Raw genomic sequence first — 17510 nt, 5'->3', positions numbered from 1 at the left:
AAGAAGATCATCTTCAAAAATTATTAATAGTTTTAGAAAGATGTAAAGAAAAATGATTAGTTCTTAGCAAAAAGAAAGCAAGAATAGCAAAACAAGAAATAGAGTTTCTTGGATTAATTCTATCCACCCAAGGAAAGCTAAAACTTCAACCAAATGTTCTAGAAAAGGTAAATTTATTTCCTAATAAAATAGAAGATAGAAAACAATTACAAAGATTTTTGGGGTGTATAAATTATATTTCTGATCAAGGATTTTTAAAGAATATAACAGAATACACTAAAATCTTATTTCCAAAAATAAGTACTAAAAAAGAATGGAAATGGGATGAAAAAGATAGTATGCAAATTCAAAAAATTAAAGAATTATATGAAAAACTTCCAGAACTTTATATTCCAGAAGAAAATGACTACTTAATAGTAGAAACAGATGCCTCAGACATAACCTGGTCAGGATGTCTAAAAGCTAAGAAAGCTATAAAAAGCTTGGAACAAGAAAAAGAATCACTAGATTCTAAATATTCCCCAAAGGAATTACTTTGCAGGTATATTTCAGGGACTTTTACTCCAACAGAACAGAGATATACCACTCATGAAAAGGAAACTCTAGCAGCAATTAAATCTCTTAAGAAATGGAAAATTGATTTACTACCCAGAGAATTTACATTAAGAACAGATTCAAGTTACCTAACAGGTTTTATACGATATAATTTAAAAGTTGATTAAAATCATGGACGATTGGTAAGATGGCAATTATTTTTGTTACAATATCCAATAAAAATTGAATATATTAAGGGTGACAAAAATGTTATTGTAGATACATTAACGAGAGAATGGAGTTCGTCTACAACGCATTAGATCAAGAAATTCAAAAATATGAACAAGAACTCGAAAAATGCAAGCATTGTCAGCAAATAAGGATACAGATCCAATCCCTCAAGAAGGCCATTGAAGCAATGAAATCAACACAACAAGCAGCACCATTCACACATCAATCAAGGATAATTCATAAAGGAGGGTTTCTAACACTGGAAGAGGCAAAGGAATCCTTTAGGGAATATGAAGCTCTCCATCTAGAGCAAACCCTAAAAAGAGCAGATAAAGCTCCAATTCAAACCCAGAGAACAGGGATAATAAGAAACATTCCTACAAGGGCTGAAATCAAGGAAAAGAAAAGGGTCTGTAGATCAAATCTCAGAGAAACCCTTAACATAGTCCTGAATTGGATTGAAGAAAAAAGGGCAATTTTGGGATATTATCCTATTGCCAAAGAACAGCTAACAAAACTGGTTATATTTCCAGATGCTTCCCCATCGGACACCTATCAGTTTTTTCAGTATGGATTGATTGATACAATTTTAATTTTTAATGATCTAAAAATTATTAGTGAGTTTCCTGCAGGATTTGTTGATGCAGTAAAGAGATTTAAAAATATGATTGACAATGTAAATCCAAGGGATATATCCCTAAAATTTACAAACAGTCAACCTATTTTTAATGAAGAAGAAGAATGCTTGGTTCCAGCACACCAAGTAATGTTCATGTCCGTCTTTTTAGGAAATTTTCAACCAATTGATCAGATTCAAGACTTAACAATCTACAGTCATGAAGGAAGACTAGCCAGCACACTAGCAAGGGTCTTCGAAAGAACTCAAAAGATAACAAGGGAATCTCACACAAGAATCAATTATAAAAGCAGAAATACTCTGCTTGTGTCCAGTAAAAGAAATGAAATTGAAGAAAGAGAGATGAGACTCTTGGTAGAGTTTGAATCTGCATTCTACAATCTATCCGGACTCTTAGAAAAACTCCCTGAAGATGAGACTCTTAGAAAAAAGGAATCTCTGCTATTTGATAAAAAACAGAGAAGACCACAAGTGCCAGCTGTATGTCTTAGAAATATCTGAAGAAAGCAATAATGAAATAGGATCCACCCACATGATAAAAGAAGAAGACAGCTCATCCACCCACATAAAAGAAGAGGACAGTGCATCTGAAGTATCTCTCGACATTATTGCATAATGACGTAAGCGCTTAGGTCATAGAGCACCAACAATGTAGCTGGTGCAAGATAATAAACAATGACGTAAGCAATGACGTCATAAGAAGGGTAAGGATGGGAATTGTCCATCAGACCCAACCATTATAAATAGATTGCTTAGGCAATTGTAGAAGGCATCAGAAAACAGAAAGCAGGAGGCTAAGAGTACTCATATGCTAGGAGAGCAAGGAGGAAGCTGTCGAGGCGATTCTGTAGTCTGAAAAAGAATTCCCTTAGGAAAAAATAGTTTTAAACTCTTCTCTGGAGTTAATATCTATAATCTCCCCTCTGGAGATAAAAACATCTTATGTAAAATATACTAAATAAAGGAAGTTTTTCTCCAGAAAGGTACGCCTTTATCCTAATCTCTTAGTTATGAATTATTTAGAAAGTTTAGAATTAACGGAAGAATCTGATTATTATAGATTATCTGCCTTATTAGATAATGAAAAACAGGTTGTTCTAAAAACAGAATTAAATCTCAAATCAAATGAAAATTTTAATAAACAAAATCTTTTAAAAGAAGTTTTTAATAGAAAAAATATAATATACTATGAAAAAATTCAACTTGAAGTCCCTATAAAGATAAAATCTGCCAATGGAGAACTTGAAATAGCTTTGATAAATGATGAAGAATTGAGTAAACAGATTGAGAAAATTAAGGATCAACAAAAAAGATCTAAAATTGGATGGATTCATATTAGTATTATACAAGTCTTAATTAAATCTACATATATGAAAGGAATTAATTCACCAATAAGCTTAGCAATCTGTGATAAAAGAATTACTGATGACCCAATAGATCAAATAATTGGAATTGTTCATGGAAACTTGGCAAACGTAAATGTTAAATTCAATGCCCATCTTGGATACGCTATACCTTTATCAACTGAAAATCTTGGAAGATCTATAAGCTTAGCTTATAAATTTCACAGAAAGAATCTAATGGAACAAGATGATGAACCATTTTCAATTACATATGCAATAAATTATGCTTTAACAAATAGCCATCATAGTATAATATTTAAAAACAGAGAAAGAATTTATGTTGATGAATTATTTCAGAAAATTGTAAAAACAGAAATACCAAAATATAAAGCTATTGAAAACCTAGTTCTATTATTAAAAGAACCATAAGGCAAATTAGTTTCATCGAATTTTCAAATAAGAGAATCTAAAATTAATAGCCCTTTAAGTTTATCTAAGTTAAAAATTAAAGAAGAAAATTCTAAAATAAAAGAACTAACAAAAAAGGTCGAAAAATTAAATGAAACCCTAAACACTAAATTATGACAATAAATAAAGAAGAAATATATGTAACTTATCAAGACAAGAAACAAAAGCTATTTGAAAGAAAAAATCGTTTGAATTATTTACAGTTTTCTGAAATAAATCAAAGAGCATTTGAAGCCCAAAAAATAATCTGTGACAAGTTGAAAAGAGAAGTTGAAGAGCTAGAGAAATTAATAGAATCTTTAGAAAATAATGATGAATCAATGATAGAGTTTGCAGAAATTTTAAAATAAATAATGAAGCATAAAAAGATTGAAAAACCAGAAAATAAAATAAAAAGAAATAGGATGAGAAAATTAAAAGGTAAAATAAAGGAGTATAAAAGGGAATTAAACAATCTTCAGATTGAAATTGATGATCTTATAATAAAAAGGATAGAAATAAGAATAAATATAAATAAGTTGGAATTAAACTTAAAAAATTTATAAATGTCTGGAAAATCATATTATGACTTAAAAGAATTAAAGCTGTTGAAAGAAAAAATGGAGAATGAAATTGAAAAATTAAACAGATATTTAGAAACAGGAGAAAGTGTAGAAATAAAAGAAGTTATTGAAGATTTGAGAAATTATATTAAAGAAAAAGACAAACAGATAAAAAATTTTATATACAATAATCCATGCAAAAAAGAATATTAGAAATTTAAACAAGATTGAAAAATTATGAATCAAAACATCAAAGACTAGTAATAACTGTAAGAGAAATAGTAGAAATGGTCAATACTTTTTGTCAAAATCCTTTAAATAAAGCATCTATACAAATTATAAACTTATTCAAAGTAAAATATGAAGAATTAATAGAAATTTCGAAAAAGAAATTAAAAGAAAAGTCAGAATTTTAATTTCTTTAAGCAACACTTTTAGAAATTAAAAATTGGTATCAGAGCCAAGTTAACGATTAAGGGTAACACTTTTTCTTTAAGCAACACTTTTAATGATACACTTTTAAATCAATAAACAACTAAATAAAAATAAAAATCTGTAAATCTGTACCAAAACACATCTGTACACTAGATGGATCTTTTAAGAAAAAGTGTGTTCTGTCCGTTTTTACTATCACATTCAATATGCGGTGATATATCTTTTAATGAAATCCAATTAAATTAGTATAAATTTAATAAAAAAATACATACATGCATTACAATTTTTCTTTTTCTACATTTTTTTAGTACAAAATTTTTTGTTAAAAGCACATAAATTTATTAATTTAGCACCAAAACTTTTACCCATAGAATAAAAATTTTTGCACATAATGTAAGTTTATTGATAAAAACATATAAATTTTTATATATAACACAAAAAAATTATTCATAACACATAAATTTTTATTTGTTAGTTGAGTGAGTCAATTGTGATTTTTTAAAACTTTTTATACTATATATAAACAATTTCTGTGTTGCGCATAAAATTTTTTTATACTGTATATGTTTTGTTAATTAGGTGTGAATGTTTTAGATATGTAACATTTTCAAAAATTTTGTTGTGCACACCGAAATTTTTGTGTTGTGCACTAAATTTACTATGTTGTATATCAAAATTTTTGGATTTTGCATTTTTTTAGTTGAGTGTTAATATTTTTAATATGTGGTATTTTAAAAATTTTTATTATGCACTAAAATTTTTGTGTTATAAATCAAAATTGTTATATTCTAATTTTTTTAATATATAAAGAGAAAAAAAAAAGGTGAAAGAAATCAAACAAAAAAAAGACAATAACAAGAACGTTATTGAAAAAAAACACAAAAAAATTGTTGAAAACCACTGTATTTAAGAATCAAAAGCATTTCTAACTTGGTTGAGATTTGATTGGTAAAATTGCTTGGTTAAATAAAATTATTAGAATAATGCTATACACTTAAATTTTTTTATTAACAAAGTTTAATTAAGTTGATTTAATATAACAAAAATTAGTTATGTCTAGTATTATTTTAAATCTTATAATTTAACTTGATTATATTTAATTTATAAAAAGAACATGAATATATATATATATATATATATATATATATATATATATATTACATGATGAAAATGATTGTCAAGGATCTATCCTCCTATATAAAATTATTTGTCTCTTTTAATAAATTATGTACAATATCTTAAACATCATAGAATTTTCCATAATTTAAATGTTATAATAATAATAATAATAATGGGGTGGGTGATGCAGTGCTCCATAATGTTACACTACTATTTAAATGGTGGTGGCAGTTCTTAAAGGAGGAATGCCCTCTTTAGAAGAACATTGTGTGCTGTTGTAATAATTTGAATCCGAACCTCTTGCTTTCAACTCAGAAATTACCAGAAAGAGGTGGATCGTGGAGGGACATATGTCAAGTGCCAATAATAGAGCAATATGTAAAGTAGAAAATGATTGATGGCTTTGCTATAGAAGTAGGGGATGATAGATCCACCAGATTTTGGGAGGATACATGACTCCAAGTGAGAAAGTTGAAAAACTCCTTTTCGAGTCTCTTCTTGATTTCATACAAATAAGGATCAGTGATTGGAGACTGTGGGTTCTGGAATGGATGGGATAGAGTGGGTTTGACACTTTCAATGGAGAAGGGAACTACGTCAATGAGAAACAGATACCTTAGATCAGATGCTTCAAGTCTTGCAATCTGTTAAATTGATAGCGGAAGTGCAAGATAGAGTGGTGTGAAAATTTGATAAGGAATATGTTTATTCCACTAACTCATTTGTGCAAGTTATGCAGGAAAAGACTTTGGATGAGGAGCTTCTGAGTTATAAATTTACAAAGGAAATTTGGAAAGGACTAGTTCCGCCTCGAATAGAGCTATTCACTTGGTTTGTCTTAGTAGGCCGGGTCAATACAAAAGAACGGCTATGTAGGCTGGAAATTCTACAACAGAATGATAATTTGTACGTGTTGTGTAACAAAGAAGTAGAAAATTTTACAACACTTATTTGTTACTTGTGAGTTCTCTTGGCAGGTGTAGTGTGTCTGGATATCAGAGTTTGGACAGAACTGGACTGCACCTGATTCTTTAAAAGATCACTTTGAGAATTGGAGATTGACGCCGCTGAGAAAAGAGTTGCGCAAGAGTTGAATGGTTGGCTTTTTCTCAGTTATGTAGAATATTTGGCTACGACGGAATGATGTTATTTTTCAGAGTAAAATAACAGGAGTAAGAGATTGTGTGGCTCAATTATTTTCATATGCTACGGAATGATGTGGTTAATAACTCATGTTGTTGATGCTTGTGCCGAAAATGACATAAAAATTATTTGATTGTTTTATATTTTTCTGACTTCTATGCTCCATTTCGATGTTGAGCTTTTTTTTTTAAAAAGAAATAATAATCTTGAACTTCGTCTACTTCTGAACTCAACCAAAAACATCTCCCGCCGCAACTGCTGAGCTCATCTCAATTAATATTTTTCTTTTACATTAATTTAAATCCAGTCCACTCCAATCCTACTGCATCGTCTTACATTGTCAAGGAGGAAACACCACCATCCGAAGTCCGAACCGAAGGATGTTTTACCATGATCATAGATCCGAAAAAATATACATGTTTTTTCATTATAATAAAGTTTATATTAACCAACTTGCATTGTTTTAATAATTAACTTACTAATAGTTTGTTTAAGCAGGTGTCCATAATTCGAATTATGCATATAACAACTCATGAACTTATTAGCCGGCGAAAATTCTTAAATTAAGCTTCAATACCGTGGAAATGAAAAATAATAATAAAGTTTATATTGTGATAAATTTTCCACATTTGAATTAATAATGCGGGTGTGTGAATGGAATGAAAACTGTTGAACCAATAAGGCAATACAATTCCAAAACAGTTGAGAAAATAAGGATCGGATTTCTCGATGAAGAATAATCCTCATTGATCTCACATACGATAATCCAAAATATAATAAGTATTCTTATTAATCCTAAAGTCTAATATTTGACTACATCATTCTCAAGCTATGCATAACCATTCCCAAGCCTTTTGAATTTGTAAAGATGATGATTTGAAGTTCTTTAACACACTCTATCATGGAAGGCCTCTCATCACTGTCACTACGAACACATCTTGATGCTAAATTGGCAAACATGAATATAGACTCCAAAGTGTAAGAGTTCCGAGCCATCTCTGCATCTATCACCTTTCGAAGCTTCTTCCGGTCATTTAGTAGGTGTCTCACCTGCACAAAATACAGAAAGTAAATTCCAGCAACATTTTCAACATGTCACTTCATGTATAAGCTTCATACAATACAAACCTGGACCACAAGGTTTTGATCATTTGGACCTTGGTTTAGATCTACGGCTCTACGTCCAGTCAGAAGCTCCAGAAGGACAACGCCAAAAGAATAAACATCACTTTGTAGAGTGAGTTTTCCGGTCTGTTAGTTGTAACAACAAATTAGTTAAACAATCTTGGAAAACTGGATTCAAAAAAGAGATATGTTTTAAACTTATACCGATGTATACTCAGGATCAAAATAGCCAAAAGTACCAAACACTCTAGCAGTTACATGTGTCTCTTGTCCTTCTGGCATTAGTTTAGCTAGCCCGAAATCAGATATCTTTTTAGAAAGGGGAAAAAAATGTAAATGTGAGTTTTAACTAATTACACAAATTTTCCTAGGAAAAGACATGATATATAGAATGTACCTTTGCTTCAAAATTGGAGGTTAGAAGAACATTGGTGGATTTGAAATCTCTGTGAACAATAGGGATCCCAACACAAGAGCTTGAATGCAGATAAGCAAGTCCTTTTGCAGCTCCTAATGCCACTTTCAGCCTTAGAGGCCAATCCATTTTTCTTTCTCCAATTCCTAAAATATTAATTAGGCACTGGTTAACAAACAATATTGAGTGTGATTCTTAGTTACATGGCAGACTAATAATACCATTCAGATGATGTTGCAGGTTCCCATTTTGCATATACTCATATACTAAGAATCTGTGCTTTCCATCAGCACAGTAGCCAATCAAGGAAACAAGATTTGGGTGGTCTAGTCTGCTCAATATGTCCACTTCCACCCGGAATTCGCGCTCTCCTTCGGCTTCTCTAATAGCTGGCAGCTCCATCTTTTTTATTGCTACAACCTTCAGAGGTGTACATGTTATCATGCTTTGTTAATTTAGATCTATATCACAAAGTTTTCGAGTCATTCAATAATATCTGTAGAGTTTTTGATATAACAAATTCCATTTGTTACCTCTCCTGAACGCAGAGTTCCTCTGTATACCTTTCCAAATCCACCTTTTCCAAGAAGATTATCATCACTGAATGAACATGTTGCCTCTTCCATCTCCTTGAGTGTGAAAACAGACGATCCATGCCTCTTTTTTGGAGCTTGTGGCGATTGATCTTCCAGTTGCCAAAACTCTGCAGGCCTATAAATCCCTGAATGAAAGAGCAAACGTATATAAACATTCCAACATGAAAGAAACAAAGAAGAAGAGGAGGAGAATACATACAAGGGTCTGTATGATCTTGAGACTTGCTTCGACGGCGCTTGTTCCAGGCTGAGACCAAACCAAATGGCATGATGATTAGTATAATGGGTAGTTCTTAGATGTTGTTATATGACTGTAATCAAAATGGAATGTGATGAAGAACGTTTCAATTTGATTTAAATGATCATAATTCTCTTGAACATTATTGGTAGCTAGTATATGTACACTAGTACAAGTAAAAATCACATTGCAATAATGCAATAGTAGTTGGTATGTATGTATTTGAGATTAACAGAACTTTTGCCATATACTCTCTTTAGTAACAGTACATTATTAAGAGAGAATAATACTACTACTTAACACAAGGAGAGAACCTGGTTTTTATTGTTCTTGCTAATGAATGGAAAAAGAGAGAGACATGTACTTTAAGCAAAAGAGAAAGCTGATGAGGAAAAGAGAAGTAGGGACTTGTTGCTTCCCTTTGACAAGGAAATGGAAACTGCACTCCTCATTCTCCATTTTGGTTTCTTCAAAAAATAGTTTTTATTAGATTCATTGTATTTAACATTTTAAGTCTCTGTGAAAATCCAGTTCAATCGAGTAGAATATAAAGTATACATTATTTTCTACAAAATTACAATGTCATCCAAGAAATTTCCATCTTATATACTCATTGTAGGTTAGAAGGGCATTTTCCTTGGTTGTCAATGGTCTCCATCGCAAATGTAGTTTTTACCTTGTTCCTTAATATTTCTCTTGTATGGTGTAACCGTCATTGTTACCATTAAAGTTTGTCAAAATCACCAATTGACTATGATTATGATTTTCTTAAGTAACAATAGTAATCCATGACCATCAATCTTGGGACCCAACAACTAATGATATTTTTTCAGTAATTACCATTATGGTTAGGGCCTTAAAATTGTTGATTAATTTAACTAATTTAACTAAATTTTCATTTAACCACTTTCAATTATCAACTTTACCTAAAACTACCGTTTTTTCCCAGAGAATTCAAGCATTCAATAACGTTTATGTATTACAAGTGACATCTTCTAAAAAACCGGAGCAAACAAGACGGGCGAACCGAAAAATAGCTAATGTCCACGAAACGGTGAACCGGAATCGGACGGTTTACTCGGACTACTCAACCACCATGCTCCTCACTGAACTCCATCTCTTATCCTTCTTCTCTTCTGCTGATCTTCGTTCCCTCCTCCTGCAGTCTCTCGCCGAGACACGTCCCTCAGTCAGCCGGTGCCGTCCTTTCACTGGTTCGTGTTCGTCATTTCTTCTCTTCCTTGCTTCTGTTTTGTTATTTTCTTTTCTGCCTTGTAATGTCGCTGCTGTTGCTTACTTGCTTCTGCAATGACCTAATTTTCGTACCTTTCTTTGGTCGATTTTTTCCGCCTTGTACTTTTCCTGTTGCTGCAGATTAAATTTGCCGCCCGCTAGTTTTTTCTTTTTTGGTAATTTTTGTTTCTTTTGCTTCCGTTAATCTTTTTTCTTTTTCCTGGAAGTGTTAATTTGCACCGTATTTTTATTAAAAAATAATAAAATAAAATAAAATGGAACCTTGAAGGAGTACGTCGCAGAGGCAGAGGTAGAGGGAGAAGGACTGAAATTGGAGTCGGTGGTTATGAAGAGGAACAGAGTGGCGGCGGCAAAAGTGCGGTCCTGTAGCTGTGCCGCTTGAAGCAGTGGCGAAGAGAATTTCAATTGGACGGAAGCCATTTCTTTATTTTTATTTCCCTAAATAAAAAATAAACTTGTCACATCAAATCAACGTCAAGAATTCATTTTAATAAAGCAATCCAATTTCAGCAACGAAACATAGGTAAAAGCCACAAGCCGGATTGGATATTTTATTATTTTCAATTCTCTACACTTCCGTTCCGTATTCCGTGTTCCAGGAGAAGAAGTTGCTTGTGTTCCGTTTTTGAGCTGCGAGCTTCAAATTCACTTGAATACTGCCAAGTGCCAAGTACCAATTTAAAGTTTACTATATTGTAACTAATAATTAATCATTTGGTTCTTCTTCTTTTTCCCCCTCAAATTTTCTCTAAATTGAATCTCCAGATGAGTTTGAGTGCGAGCTATTGTGCAAGTTACGGTCTTCGTCTTCGACCTTGCGGAGTTGCAAACTGCAATCTTGAACGACATGGTTTGTCTCCTAAGTCTGAGTTCCTTTGTTCCATTACGGGTCCAAGTTCATCATAAATGAAAGATTTTGTTTTAAATTTTTTTAGTTAGTAGGATTTGCTTATTATTATTATTGGTTCAAAAAACGTGTTAAGAAGCCTCAGCTTTTTTTTCTCTTCATGGCTTTGTTAGCTTTGTATAGTTGCAAACTATCTTTGTGAAGGAAAAATGAGTTATTTTATTTTATTTTTTATTTAAGTTGGAGCAATGTCACTGTCAAATACTCAAAGGTGAATCTTACCATGGAGAGTGTAAAAGTGACATCCTGTTATGCATTTATTAAAAAATAGCATTTAACAAATTACACTCTGCATACCACTACTTTTGTCATGCCTACCTGACATTGCTTGGTTGGATATCAGCACACAATTTTTCTAGGGTTTAGTTAACATGTTTCTTAGGGCACTATGTTAAGGTTATTAACCGAGAAAATTTATAGAAAATATGTAAAATTTAAGTTTTCAATATATTTGTTATGTATTTATTAAAAAAATCTCAAATAGTAATCTTAGCATGTTTTCCTATTAAATACTAATAGTGTGAAGCAATTAAACTCTTGTATCAAATAGTGCTGCTATTTTGGTCATCTGTTTTCCAGCACACTTTAAGAGCATACCATGATTCCACGAAACACTAATAGTATGATATCTTTTTATTTTGTGTCTAAAAGGCAGGAATATTGTTCTTATCAACACATCGAAGGAACTTCCAAAATGTGACAATTGTCTTCAATCAAAGTTGAAGATTGGTACTAACAATAGTGTGAAGACATTAATGGGTGCCATGGCAGGTACTATCTTTCAACCTTTGCTGGATTCAATCGCTACATCATGTATTACTTTATATATATCCTTGTCACATTTCTAACAAGCTAAGACGTTATTATATGAACAAAATGAAAAATGCTTATGTAAATCTTGTTTTTATGGATGATTCTCCTAATAATCCAGTAAAAGTAAAACAATCACAGGTCTTGTGCACAGTTGTAAATTCATTTTAGTTGTTTTGGCAATGGTGAAACTTGTAAGCGACAAGATTTTTTGCACCTTATATTTGACACTTGGGTTGGATAACATATATGTAATTTTCCTCCAGGCTAAATCCAACATTGAGATGTGAAATAAAGAATGCAGTTCTGCTGGGGTTTTTTTTTTTTTTTTGGCAAATTGTAGATCTCATGTTGTCACTGCATAATAGGCATTCTCTCTGTCAAATCCTTACTCTTTTTTTCCCCCTTTGAAAACTGATTTGTGCTACTCCTATGACATGGATGATGAATTTGGTTGATTGTATTAGTGAGTGTTTCTTGTTTTATTCTTTTTCAGTGACACACTTGATTGCTCCAGTTGCTGCAAAAGCTGTAAGTAGGATAAATATATTGGTCAGAGGTTTTATGTTCTTTGCATCAATCACTACTAGAGCTATTAGGTCTTTACAGTCTCCCTTTTGATATGTGTTCATGTGTGTGCTTGAGCACACGTGTGCATGATATCTTAACTAATTCTACATGCATATGTTCAAGTAAACCTTGTTTATTGCACAACTGAGCGAGAGATTGAAGAGAGCAGTCAGTTGTTCTTTTTGCTTTGTTTTCTTTTATGCATGAGATTTTAGACTCAAGTTGCTTGCTTTTGTAAGCCAATGACAAATAGGAAAGCTTATTTATTACAGTTGTTCCTTGAATATCCCATCGCTAGATAATTTCTACAGATTAGTCATTATGTTGTAAATTATGATATTGTGTATATTATGCATTGAGTCCATAGTTAGGGTATATAACTCAAGGCTAATTTATTTTACAGGAAGTAGCTGCTTCTGTTTATTCTTTGGCTGATGCAAACTTAAGTGACTGGTTTGGAGGCTTATTGTATTCAGCTGGGCAACAGGCCAATGAAGCTGTTCAGAGTCAATTATCTTCTCCCAGTTTCACTAGGTGTACTTCAAATCCCTTTTATGTATTCTTTTGGCCTTTCTTTTACTTTATTTCCTTGTTATTTTCTAATACTGGATGCTCATGTTTATGGTTTTCATATGATGATTATTTCTATCTTTCTACAGTTTGGCAGTAATTTTTGGGGCAGGGCTTGTGACCAGTCTTTCTCCTTGTACACTCAGTGTCTTACCGTTGACCCTTGGTTACATTGGTATGCTTGCTACTGTGTGCATTCTCAAGTATTTCTTACCTTTCAGATGCCTAAAATTGTGAATGGGAATCTGGCAGGGGCATTTGGCTCTGGAAAAAGTAGAGCAGAGGTAATAATCTAACACACACTGTATGACGTTTCACGTTCGAAGGGGGGTGTGGATAAAAATTATTCTTTTGTTCCTGTCGTCTCATTTGGTATAGAAACCTTCAAGTCTCTACTTATAGTACAGTACACTTGTAGCCCCATTTTCCTTAATAAAAATTAAATTTCTTAAATGAAGTTAAGGTGGCATGTGTTTTCATTCAATCCCAATGGACTCTTGTATTGGAGAGGCATGTTAGATGTAATAATATTCAATCCCAAGAAACTTTTAGGAGATGGTTTATCATTTATGATATTGAAGTATAGCTTGTATTAACTCAAATAACCATCAAGGCTGTGGAATAAAACGTTTAAAATTATTGTATAGTGACCCTAGGATAACATAAAACCACTTATGACCCTTGTATCCTCTTTAAGAAATTCTCTGTTGACTTCATTATCCTCTTATAATAGTTGTTAACGACTTGTGGGTTGTCTGGCATGATATATTGAAAGTTTAGAACTTCAAAAGTAATTAAGCAAGTCCATTGCCATGAAGGACTTGATACTAGCAAAAACAAATCCTTGGTGTTGGTGTGATAATTTCCCGTGACAGAAAGAGCCTTGGATTTCGATTGTCCCTGATTTTGGTTGTCTATTGATTCCTAATTTGGAAGATTTCTCGAATTGGTCATGTGTTTTTTATTCCATCACATGGAGGGCTCTTCCATGCTAAAGCATTACTAAGTGTTAATTTGGTTTTGTTCAATTTAAATTGTCTTTGGTTGCTTATTTATATAATTTCTTGGAAAATTTGGCAACTTTATTTAATTTGAGAAGAGTTAGGAAAAGAATACTATTCCTCCAAGTACTCTCTTTTCCCACGAAAACATCAATAGGGAATATTGATAAGCTGAACCTTGGTTTGTAGTTTTTTGGGCTAGAGAGAAATGATGTCTTATGTTTCTGCATTTTAACATTCACATGGTCCTTGCAATTTTGTAGCAGCACTGAATTCAAATCCTTGGATCTCTTGTTGAGGCATTCTATTCTGATATTTTGTTCCATAAACTGCATATTTTGGCATTTCATGTATGAAAACTCTCAAAGTGGTATCATTTCCTCCTGGCTCTAGTAGTCTTTGACAACGATTATCGGAGTAAGATAGAAGAATGAAACAGTAATGGAAGGGAAAGAGCTGGAGTGATATCAGTGAGATATCACCAAATTTCCCAGTATGTGTTTGTATTATTTACTGAAAGAACAGCATAACAAAGTATCAGGTGTTTGAGGTACCTAATTCTCTCGTAGTCCTAGTCTAATCCAACCTTTCTTAATGACCTCTCACTACTTCCCCATAACAAAATGCACACTCTCACTCACTTGCCACTTGTCAGCTAGGAAAATTAGTTACAAAACCCACCCTAGCCAATAGTTTATTGAATTAAAATTAAGTCCCTAATTTCTAGTTGGCTGGGTACCTAACATGGTCTTATTTCTTTCTTGTTTCTACATGTTTTTGGATCAATTTGGCTAAGGTGTTCATACATGCATATATGCTGAATAATAATGATGCTTTCTCCCTGCTAGGTTATTGGGGATTCAATTGCATTCTCCTTGGGTCTTGCAACAACATTAGCCCTTTTGGGAGTCGCTGCATCCTTTGCTGGAAAGGCTTATGGACAGATAGGCCAAGGATTACCACTGGCTGCTTCTGGTTTGGCTGTAATTATGGGTCTGAACCTTCTTGAGGTACTGAAACAATTTTTTTCCCCTTAAAATTAAAAAATTTGTGCCCCTTGCCTTTTTTCTCATTTATTTCAGTTTTGCCTCGAAACTCTAATGATCTTAGTATCTTACTCTTACTTGGTAAGGTTATTCACTGAATATTAAAACCAGTTATTTATTATGTTTATTGTCCTGATAAAACCTTCAACTCTTCTGAAGAATTCTATTAGATTAGGCATTCTCAAGTGGAGAATTTCGGCTAAGCTTCTCTAAGCTCCATAAACGATACTTTGGACATATAGCTAGCCAATTTAGGATTCAACACATCCCCCTGCCTCCATTTTCTTTTTCTTTATTTCCTCTGTGAATCAGCTTTAGTACTATATAGGGAAGGATGGCCCAAACTGTTGTAAACCATATATTAGGCTTAGCACTAACCTGGCCTTTTACAAGCCTCAAGTCCTCAACTGTTTTATGGTAAACAACACCTAAGCACAAATTTGACCATTTACTATTAGTAAATTTGTTACATTCAAATTGTATATTTTAATTCAATTTAGTTTTTTACGGAATGAGTTTGATGTCTACTAACTTCTTGGACTCCCATTTTAAAACCAGTCAACCATAAAAAGTTCTGACAGGATCTTTTATTTTATTTAATTTTTCGATTAATCTTGAGCAATTTTGCAGATCATTGAATTGCAGCTCCCCTCGTTCTTCGACAGTTTTGATCCACGTGCAGCAGCTGCCAATTTCCCATCAAGTATGTTGGTTATCTTACACACACTGGTTTCTCCACTATAAATACGAATTCAGAGCAATGTTGCATAATGAGAAATTCTGCTATCAGGTGTGCAAGCATATCTGGCTGGGCTTACATTTGCTTTAGCTGCCTCGCCTTGCAGCACACCTGTACTGGCTACCCTTCTAGGTTATGTTGCTGCATCCAAGGTATTTTTCATTCTCTTTTACATGTTCACTATTGACTATAGCATTCAGAAACCATTATTACTTGCTCATTAGTTTATAGTTAATAAGTTGAAAAGCTTCTTGAGAGGCATTTTTATGTATCTTTTAACAGATGTTAATGTTATTTTGGTCTAAAGATTCATGGAAATGTAAGATCCTCCATATCTTGAGTTGAATTCTAAATGTACAGTAATCTTGAATTTCACTATATTTTATAGAGTTTATATCCAAATTACTTGGTAATAAATACTAGATTTTTAACACACACACAGACAGATATAAAAGGCACGATCCCTTTCCAAAAGAGCGCCACGGGATTCGTCTCACCGACTTTCTTAGTAAAATTTGCTTAGGACTGAACCTGCTTCTCTCAAGCTAACCCTGATTGAGTTGTTTCATCCTCTGGATAATCATTAAATTGATGCTTAATTAATTTACATTGGATTTGATTGTTTATTTTCTTACGTCTAATTTTTAATATCTGGTCATTCTGAATAAAGTAAATTGATATCTTGATAGGATCCAGTGATTGGAGGCAGCTTACTTTTGACATACACAACTGGTTATGTTGCTCCCTTACTCTTAGCTGCTTCTTTTGCTGGAGCATTACAGGTTCTTGCTATTTTTTTTCAATTCTCCTTCTCCACCACCCACACCCCGTCTTTTTTTTTAAGAGAACAACCCTAATACTCGGGATAATCTAACTCAAGTCTGTATTAACAGAGCTTGCTTTCATTTCGCAAGTTCTCAGCATGGATCAATCCCATAAGGTAATTCCTGAACGTCTACTTAGAACAACAATGGTACTCTCATTTGTTGCGAGTTTCAAAACTTTCTGCGTTTGTGATGCATGTTACAATTTGCTTGTCTCACAGTGGAGCAATGCTGCTAGGAGGTGGTGTGTATACTTTCTTAGATAGGCTGTTCCCTGCAACAATGGTGATGTAGAAAATTTCCATGCTCTCAACACATGGCTCTTACTCGAAACACCTCGTATATATCATACAATGATGCAAAATTCAAAAGAAATTGAAATTCAAGTGCAAGTGCAAGATTTACTGTATTCTACAGTTCCCTTTTTTTTTTTTTGGAAAATGCCCAAAGCTTAATGGAAGTTGACCAAAATTTGTCATAGATAGTGTTGTTAATTGAGTTAGTCAGTATATTGTACTTAGCGGATCCAAATCTATTATGTATTATTTAGATAATTATAATCTTTTATTTAAAAGAACTACTTCAAGTCTGTTGCAGTGTTGCTTGCATAGTTGGTTTTTGATTAGCATGGCTTCCCTTAAACGGATCGCCTCTATTGTCTTATTTGGAAATGGAAGGGGTGTGGTAAGCAGTTCATGAAAGAGATAACTTAAATAAAAAATCAGGGTCAAATCAAACTAGGCATAGATGACATTTTTCGTTAGTACAGTTGAACGAAAATTCTTAAACTTAATTGTTCAAATTTAAAATTATTATTATTATTATTATTATTATTATTGAATATTAAAATTAGTTATGAAAGATTATGTCATTGTGCAACAAAATTTCCTAGTATGTAAAAAAGAATTGGTTCGTTTAAAAAGAGTTATCTAGAAGATAGATAACTTCGTCAAAAATACCATG

At 32.6% G+C, this 17510-nt stretch overlaps 2 protein-coding genes across 5 annotated transcripts; one reads left to right on the top strand and one right to left on the bottom strand.

Annotated features, from left to right (window-relative positions):
* Positions 1-7037: 7037 nt before the first annotated feature.
* Positions 7038-9260, bottom strand: LOC130970301 (probable serine/threonine-protein kinase PBL28). Of its 2 annotated transcripts, none has more exons than XM_057896339.1 (7): positions 8788-9260; positions 8526-8713; positions 8214-8412; positions 7975-8138; positions 7782-7886; positions 7581-7703; positions 7038-7502 (listed from the first exon to the last, which is right to left on the bottom strand). In XM_057896339.1, the coding sequence occupies exons 1-7, from the start codon at positions 8855-8857 to the stop codon at positions 7266-7268; spliced, it is 1086 nt and encodes a 361-aa protein (XP_057752322.1). In that variant the 5' UTR covers positions 8858-9260; the 3' UTR covers positions 7038-7265. The 2 variants fall into 2 exon arrangements, with proteins under 2 accessions (XP_057752322.1, XP_057752323.1); XM_057896340.1 differs by having other exon boundaries at positions 8526-8703.
* A 539-nt stretch (positions 9261-9799) lies between these two features.
* Positions 9800-17208, top strand: LOC130965279 (cytochrome c-type biogenesis ccda-like chloroplastic protein 2). 3 transcript variants are annotated; one of them, XM_057890020.1, is made up of 15 exons: positions 9820-10040; positions 10349-10603; positions 10680-10750; positions 10846-10930; positions 11639-11758; positions 12294-12328; positions 12771-12901; positions 13027-13112; positions 13190-13221; positions 14787-14948; positions 15615-15687; positions 15775-15875; positions 16413-16505; positions 16617-16663; positions 16769-17207. In XM_057890020.1, the coding sequence occupies exons 4-15, from the start codon at positions 10846-10848 to the stop codon at positions 16839-16841; spliced, it is 1038 nt and encodes a 345-aa protein (XP_057746003.1). In that variant the 5' UTR covers positions 9820-10040; positions 10349-10603; positions 10680-10750; the 3' UTR covers positions 16842-17207. The 3 variants fall into 3 exon arrangements, with proteins under 3 accessions (XP_057746002.1, XP_057746003.1, XP_057746001.1); XM_057890018.1 differs by lacking the exon at positions 9820-10040 and adding an exon at positions 10198-10235 and having other exon boundaries at positions 10349-10750; positions 16769-17205; XM_057890019.1 differs by lacking the exons at positions 10349-10603; positions 10680-10750 and having other exon boundaries at positions 9800-10040; positions 16769-17208.
* Positions 17209-17510: the final 302 nt, after the last annotated feature.

The sequence above is a fragment of the Arachis stenosperma genome, chromosome 3, assembly GCF_014773155.1.
Source record: "Arachis stenosperma cultivar V10309 chromosome 3, arast.V10309.gnm1.PFL2, whole genome shotgun sequence".
Lineage (NCBI taxonomy): Eukaryota > Viridiplantae > Streptophyta > Magnoliopsida > Fabales > Fabaceae > Arachis > Arachis stenosperma.
This window is presented reverse-complemented; position numbering and strand designations above follow the sequence as displayed.

What these genes read in the sequence shown, in the direction of transcription:
- LOC130970301 (XM_057896339.1), bottom strand. Translation starts at nt 8,857, where the DNA reads ATGCCATTTGGTTTGGTCTCAGCCTGGAACAAGCGCCGTCGAAGCAAG. An exon ending in CCTGCAACATCATCTGAATG is followed by an intron (nt 8,139 to 8,213) that starts GTATTATTAGTC and finishes TTAATATTTTAG; the next exon opens with GAATTGGAGAAAGAAAAATG. An exon ending in TTGATCCTGAGTATACATCG is followed by an intron (nt 7,704 to 7,781) that starts GTATAAGTTTAA and finishes TACAACTAACAG; the next exon opens with ACCGGAAAACTCACTCTACA.
- LOC130965279 (XM_057890019.1), top strand. Translation starts at nt 10,846, where the DNA reads ATGAGTTTGAGTGCGAGCTATTGTGCAAGTTACGGTCTTCGTCTTCGA. An exon ending in CTGCAATCTTGAACGACATG is followed by an intron (nt 10,931 to 11,638) that starts GTTTGTCTCCTA and finishes TGTGTCTAAAAG; the next exon opens with GCAGGAATATTGTTCTTATC. An exon ending in CTCCAGTTGCTGCAAAAGCT is followed by an intron (nt 12,329 to 12,770) that starts GTAAGTAGGATA and finishes TTTATTTTACAG; the next exon opens with GAAGTAGCTGCTTCTGTTTA.